At 35.8% G+C, this 22134-nt stretch overlaps 2 protein-coding genes across 3 annotated transcripts; one reads left to right on the top strand and one right to left on the bottom strand.

The window, feature by feature from the left end:
- Nucleotides 1-319: 319 nt before the first annotated feature.
- Nucleotides 320-7015, top strand: LOC113494101 (probable metabolite transport protein CsbC). Its single transcript, XM_026872249.1, has 10 exons — nt 320-459; nt 1624-1856; nt 2394-2547; nt 3093-3262; nt 3701-3821; nt 4043-4138; nt 4659-4717; nt 5273-5428; nt 5956-6138; nt 6724-7015. Exons 1-10 carry the CDS (start codon nt 417-419, stop codon nt 6952-6954), a joined length of 1446 nt encoding a protein of 481 aa, XP_026728050.1. The 5' UTR covers nt 320-416; the 3' UTR covers nt 6955-7015.
- Nucleotides 7016-10945: 3930 nt separating this feature from the next.
- LOC113494102 (sugar transporter ERD6-like 5) lies at nt 10946-18027 on the bottom strand. Of its 2 annotated transcripts, none has more exons than XM_026872250.1 (8): nt 17919-18027; nt 15121-15350; nt 13685-14005; nt 13218-13323; nt 12779-12856; nt 12026-12243; nt 11537-11719; nt 10946-11215 (listed from the first exon to the last, which is right to left on the bottom strand). In XM_026872250.1, exons 1-8 carry the CDS (start codon nt 17956-17958, stop codon nt 10973-10975), a joined length of 1419 nt encoding a protein of 472 aa, XP_026728051.1. In that variant the 5' UTR covers nt 17959-18027; the 3' UTR covers nt 10946-10972. The 2 variants fall into 2 exon arrangements, with proteins under 2 accessions (XP_026728051.1, XP_026728052.1); XM_026872251.1 differs by having other exon boundaries at nt 17926-18015.
- Nucleotides 18028-22134: the final 4107 nt, after the last annotated feature.

The following is a 22134-nucleotide window of genomic DNA, read 5'->3' on the forward strand; positions in this document are numbered from 1 at the left end:
CATTAATAGGTCAACAGTGCTACACTAATGTATTTTTCGTGCAAATAACAATAAACATAGAAGGCAACGATGGTAACGGTTACAAAATTAATAGGAGAATAATTTTGTTAAAAAGTTTATTTGTTTCTGTCTTAATTGTACAATTCACACTTGACAAGTCTTTTCATATCGATGCAACACACGGTAAAGTTACAACAAATTTGATTCCTCTTCATCTCAAACACGAACACACGGACAAACAAACAATCTTATACAAATGATAAGAAGCAGTGTCTCTTATCTTAAGATAAATTTACACATCTCAATGTTAGCACACTCTATTTATTCTAATACGTTTATGTAATAAACTATTTGCCAAAATGTTGTTAATATTAGCGGGGTGATTTAGCGTTGCCAGTAGTTGTGAGTGATTCATCATGAACAGAGGAAGGCTAAGGCAGGTCCATGTGGCAGTGGCCGGTAAGTGAATTGAAGAACTAGATTTTGTTAGATAGGGATAATGATTTGGTATAAAGAGTAAAAAAATATTAAGTCCCGAATTTAGATCTAATAGCAATAAAATACATGTATTTTCTATCACGAATTTAAACAAATTTGTCGAAGAAATACTGCTCTAAAGTTTAGGAGAGTTTGTAAAGCAACGATTTCGTAAAATTTGTACACAATCCATTTCAATATAATTATATCAATTTATGTTTGCGAGGCAAATGAAAAAAGTCCTATCAATTATAATAAATTAAAATCCAAAAGATGACATAATCCCATTGTGAATAGGAACCAATCAATTAAATAATTTTCTCTTACCTTCTAGATTTTAGAATTTGAAGCATTTGATGAATTGGAAGAAGTTCTGTTTGAATTTCTAGTATTTGTTGATAGCGGTTTTATGGAGTATGGGTCAATGGTTTTGGGATTTATTGATTTCTATTGTGATTGAGCAACAATTATCTTAAGTGTAGACATAAGATAAATAGTACCGTACATAATATAATTGAACTAGCTTATAAAAATTTAAATCATATATCTTATTCAATGAGAACCAAGGACATGAAAATAATCCAGATTTGACACTTTATTTGGTTAATAATTCAGTGGATTTTTATTTTTTAAACATACTATCTTAGGATTGATTAATATGAAGAACCTCGGTCAATTTGTTTCTAGGTAATAAATTAATGATTTTATGTTATTATCTATCTATGTATTTATGTTCAGTAATAGAAAACCCAAGGCAAGATAAAGCAAGAAATTAAAAAAATCCCTGACAGTAACCCAAACATGATAAATCATCTTTAGCTGAATAGCAAAGAATAAGATATATTTGTGGTGTTAATACTCTCAATTGACTAAAGGACATCCATATCCCATTTCCCCACGGCTAATTTTCTCATCAGACTTTTATCAAAAGCTATGAACTCTCATGATAAATAATTCATATTCTGTTTCTGTGCGCTTTCATTTGAGTCCTAGGAGATTTAAGAAATTAATAAAAAAAAATCCCCACATCTGCCCCCTTACAGTGTTTAAACGTTTACCCTCATCATTTTTGTAACAGTGGAATAACATCAACTATAAATGCTACTTTTGAAATTTTAACTGTACCAGTACTGATTATTTTTTCAGGTGGCTTCGGCTCACTGATCATGGGGTCCGTTAACGTATGGCCCTCATACACATCAGAATACTATTCCTCTAATACAACAACACCTCTATCAGCACCTATGACGAAGGGCGAAGAGGCTTTACTGGGAAGTCTGCCCTCGTTAGGCGCAATGATTGGAACAGCCATAGCTGGATTCTTGATCAATCGTTTCGGAAGACGGAATGGTGGAGTGATTTTGTCGTTACCTTATGTGGTGAGTGCGATTAAAAGTTCATAGTGATTTTGATTTCGTGCTTGAAATAAGTAGAAGCTTGATACGGTGATTGTGTTTGGAGTAAAATTAAATAACGAATTCAAGGATTTACACAGTAGGTAGCCAACACAAGTAGGTAGGTAACCTTCACGCAACACAGAAGATCTACTACCTCATCCTAAAGTAATGTTATCGTGGATGTGGATGAGGCGTGGGAGGCCGATCTGCGCCGAGTGTTGCGCTGACACGCTTCCGCAGCCATAATAATATTATTTAAGACGCGGTGGTAAAGCTTTTGACATCAGCAAAGGTTTCCCAAACACTCCGTTTGAACATGGTACGGGTGTGAACCATATAAAAAAATGATAGACTGACATTGCACTCTAATGTGTGAATGTTTTTATTTTACCTTACAAAAAACTACTATGAGAAGTTCATTCGCCCTATACTTAAGCGGTAAATGCATTTTTATGAAATGACGATTCTCTTCAATTAAGTATTTAATTAATAACATTAACATCAAATATTGATTTCCAGTTAACGTGGGCCATAATAGGAGTATCAACTTCAATGAAACTTATCCTGGCATCGAGATTTTTCGCTGGTATTGCCGGCGGTGGTTTTCTCGTGTTAACACCAATTTTCATTTCGGAAGTAGCTGAAGACAGTATACGAGGCGGTTTAGCATCAGGTGAGGAAAATAGCTTAGTGATGTAAGACTCCAGACCTTAGAGCATGGGCTCCTGACTAGTTGTCCGTGAAGCGAAACTATGGCTCGAAAAAGATTGGGGTTGCGAGGCCACTACGCATTTCTATTTTTTTTTTTTCAGCCATTACTTTCCCACTGCAGGGCAAAGGCCTCCCTTAGGTTCTTCCACTCTGTCCGGTCTATTGCTTTTGCCATCCACTGTTTGTATATAACATTTTAATATAACTACCGGTCACAGATAGCCCCTAATAGATTTCGCATAGGTATAAGGAAAGGCGAACCAAAGATACCTCCATCCTAATATTTTCTTGCCCGACAGGGTTCACAATTGCTACTTAGTTATATTTAAGACCTTTATACATTGTGTAGCGAAATTAAGTATTGAGTATAATTATGTCCGAACTTAAACCTGTGACTCCTGGTTGTACGTGCCAGCCGCTTTACAAACCGTCTTAAGAAGTGTGACATGTTGGTCAGTGACTTCTCTAACCTAGTTTGTTTACACTGTATTTAATTTCTCCTTCCAGTGGCCGTTCTACTGTATTGTTTGGGGACATTCATCTCATACATGGCTGGCTGGTTCCTGACTTACAAGTACATCATCTGGATACAGCTGCTTCTCAGTGCAATGGGGACTCTGCTTATATTTTTAGTTGTTGAGAGTCCTGTGTATCTGCTCAAGAATAATAGAGATGAAGTAAGTTCAAACTCGGTTTTTACGGTTCGTATTTAAAACCCTGCTGTTACCTTGCCAGTCCGACACCTGGCCGTAGGAGGTTTTCATAACATTTAAGTCACAAGCACAAGATACCCAGACTGAGAACAAGTATTTGTGGATCATACAAATGCTAGTCAGGGATCCCGCGTGGCATGGTGACTTATACCACTCGGCTATTCGTGCAGTCAAGATTAAGTTGACTTATTTATTAACTCTTCTCATGTGGAGATTGTTTGAAAATTGATCAGCTGGCCAGCTTACTGCAGTATGACGATTCCGGATCCCAAAATTTTAAAATCCAGCTTCCTTCACATTTTCCTGTACTGTTTATTAGTGGTGCTTTAAAGTAAATAATAAAGATCATATTATAACTTTGCCTGAGTTAGGATTAAACCTGAGATTTTGTGAATTTTTCAGGAGGCAAGAGAATCAATGGCAAAGTTCCGAGGCGTAGAAGTGACGTCACCGGTAGTGATAAAAGAAATGACAAGAATCAGGAATCAGCTCATGCCGGCTGTAGAGATGATATCCATAACCGGTATGTACATTTAATTATAATAATTAAAGCTGTGTAAATAAAGAAATTCTAGACCTGCTTACAAGAAAATTATTCAAAAAGGACCGGCAGGCATTAATTTTTTTTAAGTCATCGTTTTAATCCTATTTTCTATCCAGCCTTGGATTTAAATAAAAACAAAGATGCTTATATTGTAACTATTATTGTTTCAAGGAGTTGTATAAAATAATGAAAATTTACAGATACGGACCCAAAAGCAGAAGAAGCTGAAAAACAGAAGTTGAACTTGGAAGAGGCGATGCCGGAGGTCCAGAAGATGTCAGCTATTAAACTTTTATGTAAGTTTGTAAAAGAGGTTCAGAGGCTACGTCTATTTAAGCAGATTTTCTTTACTTACCTCATTGGTGTTCATATTATACATATATTTGAACGATAAACCACCAATTCTCTCAAGATAAAATTAGCTCAATGTTAAATCAAAAAACGAAATCAAATGGAATGTCATCCCGATAAATTTGAGCATAGCTTTGTCTATCCTGTTTATTCAAAACTAGGTGTTGCTTACTGTTTCGTCCACCACGCAAAGCCTCTTGTTGACACTTCCCGTGACCCAAAGGCTGGCTTTTACCTCGCACAGAGGATAACCATTGGCATTTGGGGTGGTAATGCTGCCAACCTTGTAGGCACACTCCCAGACGACAGTCATGCCGATGAATTTGTTGATGCCCTATTTTAATTATTGTTTTTATTTTAGCTAGTTTATTTAAACTAGTTTTTAATAAATTAGTCATAGAATACACAACATTGATAGTATGTTTTTAGTTGCATCCTTATGTAAATATTTTGTTTTATCTTCAGTTGTGTCACCTTCATCTCGTCGAGGATTCGTTGTCGTGTCGACTGTTATATCAATGCAGGTGAATAAACTTAGTTTTTGTTCATTGTCTCATGGTGTCCTTGTGGTTCTATGTCTAGATTTGCATGCACGAGTTTTAGGTTTGATCTAGACGCAGGCAAATCATGTATGATTTTTTTTTCAGGTCCTCCAAAATTTAAGAATATATCCAATAGGCAGCGTTTCAAATAATAGAGTAGCTCATTCATTTATGTAGAATACTTTTTACTATTTTCTCATTATGAATCTGATCGTATCAACAGACTTTTTATACCTAGTAGTAATTTCTGTTTGCTCCAGTCGTATTTTGGCTCCAATTGTCAACTTTAGTTTTATTGCTCCGTACCCAAAAGGGAAAAAAACTGAACCCTATTAATAAGACTCCGCCGTCTGTCTTTCTGACCATTAGCCACCAGGCAATAAGTATCTCATAGCTAGACATTCTCACAAAAAAGAGTTAAAGTAACAATTAATTTTATAGATGACCATATTTTCTAGCCTATTTGTACTTAGCTCACAGTAACGCAAGTCTAACGCTCACTTGACCGATGTTAAACAGCATATCATCTGATTCCAGGTGTTCATGGGGATCGTGCCAGTCCAGGTCTACTCTAAGACGGTGTTCACAGAGACAGACCCGGCGCACACCGACCTCTACTCGGTCATCTTCTCTATACTGCAGTTCTTTGGTACTTTAGTCACCACTTTGATTGCTGATAAGGCTGGACGAAAAGTAAGTGGATTATTGAATTAGAAAACTATTTCAAATTGTCTTAATCTAGTGAAAAGCCAAGTGATTCTTTGAACTGCTATATAAGGTGTAAGATTTAAATCGCTAAAGGATCCACAAATATTCAAGTCAAATGCACAAAAGGCACCTAAACTTAAAACTAGATCTCAAGTGCTTGTACTACACGATGGTCGGTCTTCATCTATAACTGGTTGACATAAAAATGTAAACATCATAATCATAATTTTAATAATTCTGTTATAAATGTTACGTGCTTTGGCATAACTCTGCAGAATTTTAATGGCAAGCACAATCTCAAAAAAAGATAATAATATAATACTTATTTGCAGATAATGAAAAAAACAAAGCTGTGATTAGCCAACAATAAGTGATCATATTAAATCTATTTTTTGTCGTTTATTGACCAGTTTTCACGATTTTTCAATCAGCAATTAAACACATAGCACATAGATATCCGATTAAAAAATAAAAAGAAAAACAATATGCATATTTTTTTTTCGTTATTCCAGATTCTTTTGATCTCCTCATCCTTCCTGGTGTGCATCAGCATGGCAGGTCTCGGAGTGCTTCTTCAGATGAACTCTGGTCCCGCATGGCTCATCATATGCCTGATCATGGTCTACTGCTTCTCTTTCATGACTGGCGCCGGATCCATGCCCTACGTTCTTCTGGCTGAGATGTTTATCACTGAGGTCAGTTCTTATGTCATGGTACAAGACATGTGTACTCGAGAAAACAACAAACGAACCCTTAGGCTCGAGTTACATCGCATTTCAACTGCAATCCAACCGCAATTGCTGTTCAAGTGCGGTTTGAATGCAGTTGACGCGACTGCTATGGAACTGCAAAGCAAACGTGTAGTTCAATTGCAGTCGGAGTGCAATCTCTCTGCTGGACGCAGAGCCTAACTCGATAATAGACGTTAAGTTTGAGAACACTCGACTATTTGGGAGTTTTCTTTTATTAGTGAGGTGAAGAGGTCTTTGTCCAGCATTAATGTATTTAAATCTTCATATTATATGACAAAAAGAAGCTTATCTCCTTTCTTGAGCGATTTCATAGCAATTTTATCACAATCTTTGAAACTGTTCAGTGGACGAAGAATGTAGACAGAGAGAGTTACTAAAATTTTAATAACATTAGTATAGATTCTCATTTATCACCGTCTGCGATCATCTTTAGTTTCACCAATATAATTTGACATCCAAAAAATAGTACTAAGGAGAGTAATTTCAATAAATGAAATTTACTTAAACGTCTTCTTTTCTTGTTTTCAGGTCCAAAGTTTGGCATCCATGATCATCATAGAGTGGGTCTGGTTCCTTAACTTCCTGATCATCGCCATTTTCCCGTTCCTGGTGTCTTTGTTAGGAATTTACGGAGTCTTCTATATTTTCTCAATTGTAAGCTTGTTAAATGCTATATTTTCCATCTTTTTCGTACCAGAAACGAAAGGACTCTCAAATGAACAGATACAAGACGTGTTAAGATCAAGAAAGAAGCATTGAGAGTGTAATTTAATCAAGCGAAAGTGTGAAAGTGGATTTAAGATTTTCTTATGTGGGTGAGTAATTGAAATGAATGTTTGAAAGAAGTGTATCTGAAAAGAGGTAAAAACCTGATTATAATTAGAATTTGTACAGATATAGTGATGTCGAGTGATGATAATAATATGTACTTTATCACGAGGAGCACAAAGCACAATTTTGCATCGAAATGCAAACTATGTACAGCAATAGATGTTCATTGAAAAAATGGTGATAGGCTCCCAAAACCTGGAATTTACATTATAATGTTAATCTGCACGACTCTTCCAATCTCGCAGCTAATATTTGCAAGATTACTGATTTTGTATCCCGCGGGAAGATATTTGCGGGTTAATTTTGTAAGGAGTTTAGATTAGCTTCAACTCACCCCATTCTTTCTAAACCAAGAACGGACAAGTTGCGTAGTCTATTAAAATTTGTGTGTTCAAATGTTCCTTTTGGCCAACATAGAGAAAGAATATTTAATTTAGGGACTAGAGAATGAAATGTATTTTTATAGAGTGTGAAAATCTTTAATGTTGATGTTGTGTTAAATGAGTAATGGTAATTGTACACGAATTTAATACATGATTAAGATAACAGAGGATAATAAAGGTTAATTTATACAGACGAGTAAAATTATTTTCATTTTCCTAATTTATCGTGAGTCTATTTCCCAAACTGATTTACTTGAAATAGTTTTTCAGATTATTTTTGCACGCATTAAGAACAAGCCCACCTTGAAAAGTGATATAAATTGTATAATCGTCTCCGTCAATAGAAAACATTCGAATGTATAGCGACCACAACTCAAAGTGAAGTAATTTATCAAAACGAAATGTAATTTCCATACATTTGAGCGTTATTCGACAAATTTGCAATTGCATTGACAAGCCTTTTGGTCTTGTGGTTAGTGTTCCTAGCTGTAAAACCATAGGTAGTGGGTTCGATTCCCTCCCGGGACAAAATTTTCAGAGAAGTTTTAGGAAGTGTCCAGACACAGAAATACTAATTGCTGTTTATCTATATTATGTACTAAGAAATATATCAGGGCTTCTGTTGTTTCTGACTGTCTCGACTTCGCTCGGGTAGATGATATTGTATATCAGTAGAGATGTACAAGTTTTGTTTATTTTGAAACTTCATGGCGTTGTGCGTAAGTTGTGCAACATCATTATTGATGTCAAACTAAAATGTCAATAAAAAAGAAGTAATTTGTATAAAATCATTATGATATATTACACACGATATTTCCAAACTAGCTGTTGCCCGCGACTTCGTTCCCGTGGGTAGAAGATATATGTTATGATTTATACCTGTCCTGTTTTTTCACATTTTCCATTGTACCTATCTTCGCTCATATTAGTCGCAGCGTGATGGTTTATAGCCTAAAGCCTTCCTCGATGAATGGTCTATTCAACAAAAAAAGATTTTTTCAATTTGGATTAGTTCCTGAGATTAGCGCGTTCAAACAAACAAACAAACTTTTCAGCTTTATATATTAGTATACATAACTTCAAATTTTATTTAGACTTTGCTTGTGTAACACTTCGCTTTAGACGTGTCACAGCTAAGCAGAGGGAACTAGTCCATACAATTGTTTATTTACTTAAAGGTGAACACTCTTAACAGATAATCTAAATCTTGGAGTGTACAAACGCATGTAAAATAAATAAACAACTGATATGTTTGATTTGATTATCTTTATTGTTGCTTTATAATTGTTTTTTGTCTCGTTTTATTTTTAAACCATGTTGTGGAACATAAAGACCTTTTATAAGTAAACAAAATAGATTATATCTAACTGCGTTTTAGTAATTTTAGATTCTGAATCTGTAATCTGGGCATTCTCATGCTTAGCTATATGGTTTTGCAGTAGTGTCTTAGAATAAACAATGGTTTAAATTGTATAAACCATAGTCGTTTCATATTACACTAGCTGTTACCCGCGACTTCATTCGCGTGGTTAGAAGATATAAGTTAGGAATTTTTGAACGAAAGCCCTCGAAGATTAATATTTTTCCCCGTTTTTGCCACATTTTCCGCGTGATGTTGTATAGCCTAAAACCTTCCTCGATTATTGGTCTATTGAACACAAAAAATTTTTTTCAATTTGAACCAATAGTTCCTGAGATTAGCGCGTTCAAACATACACACAATCAAAAAAACAAACTCTTCAGCTTTATGTATTATCTAATTAGTTGAACTTTTTGATAGCTTTACTGACGGAAGACCTGAGTATTTAACATCAATTTCACAAACCTTCACGCGTTAGAAAGAAACGCTGAAAGAACTATCCTGACCAACAGACAAGCGTACTTATGGACGAACTACATAACGATCCTATAACGCTTCCGCTTTATTTATTTTCATACACAGAACAATACCCCCAAAAAGTGTTTTGTCTCCATTGAGATAGAACCTGTTCGTCGTATGTACAAAACCAGATACGCCTATTTGAACTCATACATCACATTATCCCATACAACAAACACTTGAACTTGACATACGGTACCAGGAAATCAGGTGTAATAAAGAGTATTTTATGCCAGAACACATAAAGCTTAGGCTTTATTGCTCGACTCTTGCGTAAAGTAACGTCACACGACATTCTTATTTATTATGTTTGCCTAGTACACGCGCTTGTGTAGTGTGTATTGTGACTGGTTTTTTTATTTGGGAAATTCAGACGTTAATTAACGTTTTGTTTTATCTTTATTTGTTGTATAGGAGAAATGAATACTTTTATGTTCGAGTAGAATTTAGTTTACTTTTTTTGGATTATAGCAATCTCCAAATTGTTTCATATCACCTAATGTCGTGAAATGACCACACACACATGGGTTTTGTAAAATATGTGTTAAGCTTTAAAGAAGTTAGTTGATTCTTATACACATAAAAGGTATTACAAAGGTATTGTAAGTTTTTTTTAAACGTGTTGCGCTACAAATAAACTGGGACATAAGCAGAAAGGAAGGAACGTTTTTAATATGTATAGGAATCGCAAATATAATTCGGGAATTTCAGGAAATGAGTCGAATATTATGTAAACTTCTAGCCCTCAATTTACATAATAATTACTTTTAAAATATGCAACCTTACACGCACAGCATAAAATTCTAAAACGGTACTAAACATTCAATTATTTTTAAACCAATATTAAACGGTTTTCAAATAAATGGTATACCAATGGAAGCCTAAGCGTTCATAAATCTTAAAACGTACAAAGATGCAAACCGAAGCTTATAAAGGTGAAATTATATTAAACGGGGGTAGTAGGCCAATGGTATACGGCATGGCAAACAATGTTCGTTCCATTGTACATGTTTATTGCCAACGAAAGGGGCCGAATGGACCATAGGCCATAGAATTTGTATTAAGTCTAAAAGAGGTCATATTTGTTTGGTTTAAAGCTTATTTTAGTAGCTTGTGAATTATTAGAATAGTAATGATGACAATATTTTTTCAGTGACCGTTTTGTAGTTTAGAGTTTAATAATGAATACGTATTTATATTTTTGTCTCGAAAATATAAATTGATCGAATCATAGTGAATGGAACAAACGCATACGTCGTCTTGATTGTGTATACGTTATCGTCCCGTTGGCGTAGAGTTTGTGGTGACTGGTGAACAAGAGTTCCTGGGTTCGATTCCCAACCAGGAGCGTTTGTATTTGTTTTGTGTCCGAGTGTTATTATTCTATATTATGTTTGCATTAAGAAGTATACCTATTAGTACGACAACCATTTGTCTCGTACTCACAATAAAAAGTAGAATTTTCTTTTCATCAACCGGGTTAGCGTTGCGAAAAAGTAGCAGAGTATTTTTCTATAAACTCGATTTGTGCCAAACCGAAATAGACCTATGGTACAATATCCCTACAATAGTGGTATTTCAAATGCACTTGCATTCAAATATGTATTCAAAGGTGATTCAACTTAGCACAAAACAAATAAAAAATAAAACAAATCACTGCCAAAATACTAAATTTATTAAAACATCAGGCTGAATTTCTTGGTTTTCTTTTCTTAGCGAAGAGTCCTTGTATCGCTTCGACAGTGAGTCCCTTGGTCTCAGGCAGGAAGATGAAGCTGTAGAGAGCTGAGAGGAAACTGAGGGTCGCGAAGATGTAGAAGACAGGTCCCCAGCCAACAGTTTTCAGAAGGGGGTTGAAGATGAAGAGGATGACGAAGTTGCAGACCCAGATCGATTCAATTAGTACCATTGAGAAGATACTTTTGACCTGAAGAGAGAGTTTTTTTATGAGTTTCATTTATTTTGGAGAGTGATTGGAACTATATGGTAGGGATTCATCCATACTGAAGATTATTTTTTAAGAGCCATGTTTAAAACTGTTGAATATCTGACCCCCACAAAAGTAATGGTTTAATCATCTCGCTTAACCCACGAAGGACAAGTGTCTGTTCTATCCACGTATACTTGTTCCGAGTCTAGATGACTTTGCGTATGTGACTTGAATGTCTGTGAAATTCTTCGCGGCCGAAGGATTAAATTCCTCAACGGCTTTCACATAAAGAAGGTTGTTAAGTGCTAGCAAACTTACCTCTGGCAAAAATAACTCGGCTATAAGCACGAAGGGAACAGTCCCTGCGCCGCACGTGTACATCACTGGGTAGACGTACATGAACACCGCCGTGATCCAGGTCGGGCCCCAGTGGAACTGCAACTGGGTTCCTAGTACCATGCAGCTGATACCAGTGCCTAGAGACGCGTAGATCATCAGAGGCTGAAAAAAAAAACAAAATTAGGTTGAAAGGCTTTTTTAAAATTTTCAATTCAAGAGTCACTTCTGGGAATTCTAAAAAAACACCTATGAATAATTAGGTGAAAATCTATAATAAAATTTTTACAGAAAGAAGACTTTTTTTCTATTTTCATAAACAAATGTAGAGATACTAATTTACATGTGCAAAATCCAATTCCAAGCAGCATAGCAAGCAAGACCAACATCGAGCAAAATAAAAAAGGGTGTTTATTATGTTTTTAAAGTCCTTAACCAAATTCCAGAACATCAGAATGATAAAGAACTTACTCGTCTTCCAGCTATATCAGTCAGAAACGCAGCCACAATACCAGCTACTGCCATCGCCACGGCTAACATGACACTGCAGAACGACGGTGAGGCTGATGGTAAGGCCTCCATAAAAAGCGGTTCAGCGTACATTTGTATAACAATTAATCCTTGGAAGATAGCTGCTAGCATCACCACTAAGTTGATGACAAACGCTCGGCGGGATGAACGAGATTTTCCTGGAAATAAAATTTGTGATAATTTTGTGGGTAACTTGACTACAGATATTTTGTAAGACATATTGTAGGCACTGAGTAATAGACTTGTAAATCAAAAGTTAAAAGTTAAAATACTGAGACTACAATACAATCTAGCCGCGTTGAGACATTTTCACCAGAATTATCCTAAAGCAATCCTATTGGTTCTTTAGAAACACATACACGAACATCTTTGGTGGATAAGCATCTTGGGAATTTTGTATAGGTATGTAATGCTCCGCCAGGGCCTACGTGCAGCACATATTCTGACACGACGTTTTCGGAGGCATGCTGATTCGCCACTCCTAAGGGCGTATGCTGTCGATAATAAACGTCAACAAACTCTCTAACCGCACAATAACCTCAGTAAATACATCAAAACGTCGTAAAATAGTTGTTATTTTTGCGCAATATACGGGTAATATAGTAAATGTTCTGGAACCAAAGATTCTGCCTAGTCGCTTGAATAAGGTCAAGTAAATTTTCGAAAAAAAAATATTCAATTTCTGATACTTACTCACAAACTGCCAGAATGATAGTTTCTCAGCTGGTTTTACATCTGGCTTCAATTTTTCTTCTTCAGGTGAAGTATCTCCTACAAGACAAAATATTTCTTAGAATTTATTATATTTCGTTTAGTCCAAACAGCGTAACTCATTTGTGCGCGTGTTGCTATGTGTGCGTGGGATCGACAGCGATTGTTTATTATTGAAGCTTTAATGTGTGTGACAGTGACTCACAAATGAAAGCTGTAACACAACGTCACTGTATATATACAGGGGTTACCTTCATAAAGCCACGTGCGCAAAAATGAGTTTAATTGCCTGTATTCTGTGTGCCATACAAAAGTACATTTTCGTTTCAACCACAAAGTTGGTCTTTGAAACGAAGATATATGTGTAAAATCAAGATTACATGAGTTTTTAATAATGGCTTAACGTTTTGTAATAACTTACCATCCAAATCAGGATTAAGAGCTCTTTTCATATTACTAATTTCATCCAAAATTTCTTTGGAGTCGATATCCAAGCGTCTGTAATAAGCTATTGACTGCATGGCTTCCTAAAAAACAGATTTTTCATTTTAAGACACTAAAGGAATGACAATTTAAAGCTAAGAATCCATCGTCTGTCCATACGTCCATCTCAACTTCTGTCTGACAGTACATCCGTCATAGGGCTTAATCTCATGAATATTACACTAAATAAAGATCGATTTTAGGCAACGGATGTTACGGTCATTCAGTCGAGTGACAAATAAGTAAAAATCCTATTTTCTTTTGTCACTCAGTAGATTCCTTCAGCCTAACTTGTGCAGAACCTTGTGTGTCGATTTTGACAAAAACTTTACCAGTTTTACTTTCTTAACAAGCATCAACTGAACAACATGAAGAATGAAAGAAAGCATACAAAATATTAAATACCTTCTCAAATCCTTTACTCATTAAATGAATTGGAGATTCCTTCAGCAGTAGTAGTGCCAGTACTCCAGCTACTGAGACGCCCAATCCAACATAAATCGTGCTGGCGTAGTCTAAAGTTCCTCCAAGAAGATAGGACACTAACATCCCGAGACCATAGGCGACCATGTTCGTGGCAGTCATGGTGCCTCTGATGGAGTCCTGGCAGATCTCGCTGATGTAGACCGAGGCGACCAGGAATATGGAGCTGCTGATCCCGGATAGAAGGACCGCTACGAGGACCCATTCCACTTGCCTGCTGAAAGTCAGTATGACCCATACTAGCTGGAAAGGAAATTGATATGATTTTATTATCATTTCTTGAGATGGATTCGTGTAAATATTTGACTTTCAAGTCGAATGTGGGGCGTACCAGCACTAAGTTCTTTCGGATAGTAAATCATCAAAGGACTCATTACGCTTTGGGTTGAGTAGAAGGGTGTGTGACTTCTATTGGCTAAAACCCACCCATGTTCCGTGCCGGGGATCGGGGATCTCGATTAATACGTGAGAGTAGTTGTATTAGTTATATGTATGACTTCTTCATTTTTTGGGTGAATTTTGAAATTTGAAGCTATAGATATTGTCACCGAACGTGACAACTTTAATACTGGAGTTGTAGACGATCACGCCACGTGTTAGTAGATCACGTAACAATACCTATATAAAGTATTTTTTTTATGATTTCGATGTAATCTTTTCATGCCAATTAATAATCAATAGTTTTACTAATGTAGTTAAATAAATCGCAAAACTAATTAAAAACTGAGTATTGTAAAAACGTGATTGATACATAAGAGTATTTTACTGTACTTCTTTTATATCACAACTATTGACTACATAGATAGCCGAGTGGTTGAATCACGTGCGAATCTCACTGTGCGCGATGTGTCGCGGGTTCAATCCCCGCGTAGGACAAGCCTGAGTCGATACTCAATACTCAATGATATATTGCGTTCCATAATGTAAATGATGGTCTTAAAAATATAGTGATACAGAACCATTATGGACAATGTCGGGAAAACCAAAAACTTCGTCTGGGTGTCTGTATGCATGTAAATATGCATAAAGATATGTATCTTTATGAATATTTGTCGAAACCTCCGCCATAAAATAAATAAATTCACTACTGCGGCAGTCTTAAAAAAAGTGTAGTAGAATAGACTTTTTTTTAAAGAAAACGACTCCCTCATTAAGGTATTTATTTCCTTGTGTCGCGGGGTATTTCACAAACATACAAATCACATGCACATTGACACCCAGATTCAGAACAAGCATTCCTGGATCACACAAATTCTTGTCCTACGTGGGGATCGAACCCGCGACACGACGCGCACAGTGGGTTTGGCGTGGTGACCTCCACCACTCGGCTATCCGTGCAGTCAGTTGTATATACTTACAGCTAATCCAGTGGAATTAAAAATACTGCAATTTTTTCGTCCCAACTTGTCCAATAAGAATCCGGCTGTCGGCGTAGCTACGAGAGCTCCTATAGAAGACATGCCGCTGAAGAAGGAAATTTCCAAATCTGTCATAGGTCTGTTTAGAGTGGTGTTCTGTGACTGGAATAGGTTTATTGTGAAGGCTGGCCAGGTGAAGACGATCCCCATGTTGACACCCATGGTGCATACTGAGGACAAAACATAATGGGGTTAAGGTACTGAAAATAAACTTTGAAAATAAAATTGTAAATAATCTCAGATAGAATCTTTTCAAACGTTCAACTACTTCTAAGTGGCTCGATTGATCTTTAACATACATATCTAAAAATACTTGTACATAAATGACCTCAACTTGAAATCGCTCAAACCTTCAAAAAATGTGAAGGGTAGCTAACGTAGGAAGGCTATAACAAGCTGATCGCTTACCTTAAGTAGTTGAAGCGGAGCCGCTAGAAAAAATTCATTACACGTTCATTTATACATCATCTTATATCGTGATTATACAATACTGCCTAGTGGATGACAGACGGATAGACAGCGTAGAATTAGTAAAAGGTTTTACATCTTAGGCACCAGAACTCTAAAAATAACTAGTTCCGCAGTTGAGAATTAAATCGACTGTAAGAATTTAAACAAACGTTTAACTTTACTTAAACACACTAATTATATCCAGACTTTGAACAATCGTTTATGGTTTATAAAAAAAAATTCTCTTTACAATAATATTTATCCCTTTAAGACCACTTTGTTAGCACATTCGTGCTATTCCACCCAGTGGTTGAGGTTTCTCTTTAACAAAACATAAATAAATCAAAAGTCATTTATTCAAATTAGGCCACTAAGTAGCACTTTTTGAAGGTCAGATTACATTGGACAGCACCCAGTTTCGCCCACCCTACACCGCTTCCTAAGTGCTTTTGCTGTGAGAGAAGAAACGGCGCAACAAACTCCCCAACAGCACACTGTACTGAACAATAACAAAATAAGTGTGTAGGTGCCGTGCCAAACAAACAAATTTACAACAAGTGCAATTTATATTAAATCAAAAAACGCTGTTACCAAAGAAAATGACTATCTCAGCTTTATTACGAAATTGATCAAATGAAATACGTAAAAAAAAACTCTTTGTAAAATTACAATGGCGGAACAAATTTATCTATAGTAAAATAGTAAACGGCAAAAACATTTTCCGGCTGTCAGTCTAATAATGCAAAATAAATTTTATTGGAATGTAAAAAGAAATATTCCAAAAATTTGGTCAATATTAATAATATTAATCTAATTAGAACGAATAATCATAGAAATCCAAAACGTAGGAACTGTGAACGTATCTCATCTGCGCAGTAGATTGATATTTGAAATTTAGAAATATAATATTACTAGCTGAACCAGCAAACGGTGTATTACCACGTAAATTATTCAAGGCTTCATTCATCCAATAAATGATTAGAGTGGTTCAAGACCTACCCTGCCATCTAAGTTGCATAAGAATCGGTCGAGCAGTTTCCGAAGAGTTTAATGTCAAAACGCGTCCTCATTACTCTCTAGATAACAGATAAGACACAACCATGTCAAAGTACCATAAACTTGCTAAGAAATATGTTTCAATGTAACTATCAGGTTAGCAAACTGCATGTGATACCACAACTAATATTTGTAGAACATATACCACTATTATAATATATAGAATAGAATATTCTTTATTGCACACCACATAAGTACAGGATTGGATGCAAGTATATAGTTATTGGTGCCACAATGGGCGGTCTTATCGCTAAAAGCGATCTTTTACAGACAACCTTTGGATGGACTAGATTCTGAAGGAGCAACATTTGTGAAACATTTATCTGGCTAAATAAGTGGTTTAATCACGTTATCAAGGTAATTTAGAGAGAAGCTCGTGTCTAAGCTATAACTGCATCAGTGAGTCGATCACAGGTTAACCTACGCTTAATGCGGTTAGACGGGTGACCATCTTTGTCATAACGAGTTCCTTCGTGTTTCGGAAGGTACGTTAAAGTGTCTCCCGGCTGTTATTCATACATCTTTGGCAGTCGTTACAGGTAGTCAGAAGCTTGAAAAGTCTGAAAACCAGTCTAACCAAGGGGTACCGAGTTGTCCAGGTAACTGGATTGAGGAGGTCAGATAGGCAGTCGCTCCTTGTAAAACACTGGTACTTAGCTGAATCCGGTTAGACTGGAAGCCCACCACAGCATAAATGTACGTGGTGTTTGAACAATATTGGGAAAAGGCTTTACCGATTATTGGTAATTAAAAGCCAAGGGTAAAAGTACTATAGATATTTTACAGGCAAAATTCATTCTGGAATGGATAAGGCTGATACTGTCATTCATAATATTCGATTTAAGCACACCAACTTCCTGATACAACTGTTTACTTCGAGAAGCATATTTCGTTTGTAAGGGAATCTAAAGGGGTTTAATCAAATTTAATTTAGGACTAAGAGGTAAGATTATATTAAGATATTTTGAGTATGGATAGATAGTAATGATAATAAAATAAAAACGTCTCGTCTTTACATGTCAAATTTTCAACACATTCAAATTTTATCAAACTCGGTCCAGCCGTTTTTATAATTGTAAATTACGTTGTCTTCGGTTTTGAAGTTACCCGGAAAATTTCTGCTAGCTTAACGGGAAGTGTCTCAAAATCGAGTTGCAAAAATCCAATCGGACCGACTAACAAACCAGAGAAGTGAGTGAATGAAAAGGTGGAAAAAATATTAAAATATTTACTTATCACCGTCCCAAACACCTGATACAGGATGCTACCCATGATCCAAAAATTTAGTATTTCACCAACTTCAACAATTCCAAACCGTATTCCACAACGTTAAAGTGTAACTAATAAATAAAAAGGCATTTTACTTATATATATGACGTGTTATCACGAGCAATAAGGCAATTAAAGATAATACGGTATGTCAACATCAATACAATATAGTAAGGATTTGCTCATTTAGACGATAACAGATGAATTAAATATTAGAATGAAAACCGAATTTCAGGAACTGTACAGCTTAATTCTTCCAGAATTAAGCTGTACAGTTTTACATGCAAATCTAGGTCCTCCGATACGGATTGCCTAAAAAAGCCTTTTTGATATGATGGTTTCAAAATTTCGTCGCTTTAATTTACAATAATTTTCATTAGATAAAAAAGATCATACTATACTAAAAAATCTAAATCCTAAGTTTTTAAATATCCCTTCATTCAAATTTTATCAAAATCAGACCAGCCGATTTCATAGTTGTAAATTGCATTGTCATCGGGTTTGAAGCTACCTTAAAAGTTTCAGCCTGCTAGCTTCTCGGGAAGTGCCTCAAAATTGAGTTGCAAGAAAAGTGAGTGTATAAAAACGTGAGAAAAATTACTACACTAAACTCGATGATTATTTATGGGACTGAATGGGAGCTTTTCCTCACCAAATAAGGAAGTCTGGTGCCATATACTGGTCTAATTGAAATAAAGAATTTGACTTTGAGACAGTGATTTTTTAAAAGAAGAAGAGTAAAACATTCACACATATCAACAGGATCAAAGCAAGCAAATCTTGGAGTATCAGTGTCCATACATAAAAAATAGTGGCCGAATTGAGAACTTCCTACTTTTGCAGTCGCCTATAACGATACCCACCTTAAGTAATTTAATTCTTATGTTAGAGGTATTTAACACATTCAAATTGTACAAAAACCTGTATGAAGATTAGAACAGTCATATAATGGGTTCCGTACCCAAAGAGTAAACAACGGAACCCCATTACTGAGGGCACCGCTGTGTATCGGTCATTCCTCCTATCACCAGACTGCATCTCATAAACCGACAGAGACAGTTGTGATTGTCACAGCTGATGTACATCTGTTGCCGCTAAATAAATAGAATTAAAAATATAAATCCCACATTTTAAAATTTAACTCCATTCAAATTTTATCAAAATCGGTCCAGCCGGTTTCATAGTTGTAAGTTGCATTGTCATCGAGTTTGAAGCGACCCTGAAAATTTCAGCCTGCTGGAAAATCCAACTGGAACGACAAACAATCGAACAAGAAAAGTGAGTATATAAAAAGTGGGAAAAAACTAGGGAAAAATAAAAATTAAAGTTTCACATGGTCATAAATTTGATGGGTTGTAATGGATGGGAACAATAATTATTTTAAAATTTGTTATATTTTATTCTATTTGTAAAAAATCATCGAATTCATGAACTTCATCAATAATTTTGTTATAATTTACTGCTGACATATACAGTTCTAAGGGTAGATAGATACGTCTTTATAGAATTGTGGACATGTATGTGCCATAAGCCTATTTTACTATGGGTATCTGGCCTTCCCCTTTCAAAGTAATAAAAACATTTAGTAAGTACAATTTATCTTACGCTCTATATTCTTAATAGTGGTGATAGAGCAGTTTCTTCAGATTGGAAAAACCTTTACATATTTAAATTTTAAAACATCTGTGTAGCATAATTGTTTTCTGCGCCGAAGTTGTCTGGTGGTCCGGAAAGAATATGTGAGTCCAGTCAATATTTTTTCCTTTTCCAATTTTTTGGTAAAATATAAGCCATTCATCATTCCTGCCCAGAGGCTTTTATTAACTGTGTGGTGAGATTAGCAAACATTCAAATACATTCGTGGATCACTCAAAAATGCTTGTCCTGCGCGGGGGTCGAACCAAAGACACTTATAGCAATCGGCTATCTGTGCAGTCTACCTTTACTTAAATAAATGAAACAAATAAATGCGAACAACATCACATACATTGTTCTGAAACTGTAGATTCTTCTGTGGTGCGTTCAAGACAGTACTTATGTAACGACTTTAATTTATAATTTTGGGACTAGCTGTGTAGCTGAATAGCTCTGTAGTATATCAAAAGCACTGATTCTTGCTCATCACCAGAGAAATTTTAAGTCTATGATATCAGATAACTGCATGCTATTTATTATCAATATCAGTCGAAGGTCTTTACTTTATTTTTCCAAGCGTTGAAGTTGACTAATCGCTCTGAGTCTGGGTGTGTTTGTGCATGTGATTTGTATGTTTGTAAATCCCTCTGCAACACAAGGATTAAATTCCTTAGTGCGGGAGTCGTAAATAAAAAAAATGAATTCATAATTAATAAGACGACCTCCGTGGTCGAGCGGCGTACGCACTGGTTTCAAGGTGTCGCTAGCTCTGAGGTCCCGGGTTCGATCCCCGGTCGAGTCAATGTAAAAATTCACATTTCTACATTGTCTCGGGTCTGGGTGTTTGTGGTACCTTCGTTGTTTCTGAATTCCATACCACAAGTGCTTTAGCAACTTACTTTGGGTTCAGAACAGTGTATGTGATGTTGTCCGCATTTATTATTATTTATTATAATTAAGAGTTATATCTATAAATGGCATTCGGTTACAATTTCAGCTTTTGATTGGTTCTCTAAATCAATGTTCAATGATCATCAAGTGATCATTTTTTGGGCAGTCTCGAAACGCTAATATTAATGTCAGATTATCATTGTTATGAAGAATAACCGTCTAGAAATTCCATAACATACCTCGAGAAAACTCTTCTAATACGATTTAATATTGTCGCATTGTCCTTAGGACATCAAATAGAGGAGCGAACTTTTGTATCTCGATCTGTTTTTTCAATAATAAATTTTACTGTTCTAATATTTTTATAATAACTATCGTGAGACTGATTCATTATTAAATGATGTAACGGTTTACTCATTCATATTTATCGGGGTAGCCCGACTAGTTTCGGACCCAACCGGAGTCCTTAATCATGAGCAGACGCGGCGGGATCGCGAGTCGAAGAATGTTCTAATATTAGACAGACATCACGCTTAGAGTAGGCCTTTTTATTAGCCCTGTCACTTGAATAGCTAACAGACCAAGAAGAAGACGGGTGAGTCTAACAGCTCACTCATTCTTATAGTGAATGGTGTAAGCTCTTAACACCCATCCCTCAAAAACAAGTTCTAAGGACCAGGATCAGCCAGCGTCGCGCAGAGAATGCGGGAGCGATCACGAGTATCTGGATTAAGGAATAGATGGCGACGGGATGTCTTTAATCTGTGGAAGTGTGACATATCCCCACACTGGGCCCGCAATGTGGGTTGATGTCATTTTGACTTACTCCCGGAAAAGAGGCTTTTCTATTTCAATAGGATTATCAGAGGTATCAATTATTGGCCCTATCTTTTTCTTAGGCGTACGAGTATATTATGACGCCTAAGGCAAATCATTTTTATCAAATCTCTAGAGATTAGCTATTTATGGGTTTCCCCAACATAAATCTTATCACCATATTTACGTTGAAGTTGTAAAGCTCTATCTATGAAAATACATCTGACGTGCAAAGCGTCGCAGTTTGTAAGTGATAAACTTCCTATTTTTATTCTTCTGCAATTTAAAGTGTGTTCTTTGTAAATGACTGTTTTAGTCACAGTTTTCATCTTCATTCTTTAAACTTAACGTCCGTGTTACTTTCTTTTAGTCGTGTAGTTGATGTACAGACCCTTCATTGTTTAGGACATTTTAATGTAAATTAGAACGACCTTGATTCCCAGATGTGACGGTTTCCCGATGATGTTTTCCTTCACCGTTTTAAGCAAGCGATAGTCTAACGGTCATTAAACTCGGTGTTTTTTTTTGTGTTAAATATTTAGTGATGTCTTGAAATGTTTATGAACAACAGTATTTCAAAAGACTCTAGCATTTCGTATTATGCAAAATCGTATTGAATTGTGAGTGAAAATTCGACTGTCAGTAATATGAATTTAAATGACGTAATGGAGAAAATTTTCGCCTTCTCTTTGCTTAATAAAATATCTTTTTAATCTCAATCCTCTTAAGTCTGTTTGCTTCCTTTGATGAACATTTATATTTTAGGATCTGTCGCATCATTATATTGTGTTGTCTGTCTTCGTTGTATTAAGAAAGTGATGATAGTGCAAAATAATT

This window comes from Trichoplusia ni, chromosome 5 (genome assembly GCF_003590095.1).
Source record: "Trichoplusia ni isolate ovarian cell line Hi5 chromosome 5, tn1, whole genome shotgun sequence".
Classification (NCBI taxonomy): Eukaryota; Metazoa; Arthropoda; class Insecta; order Lepidoptera; family Noctuidae; genus Trichoplusia; species Trichoplusia ni.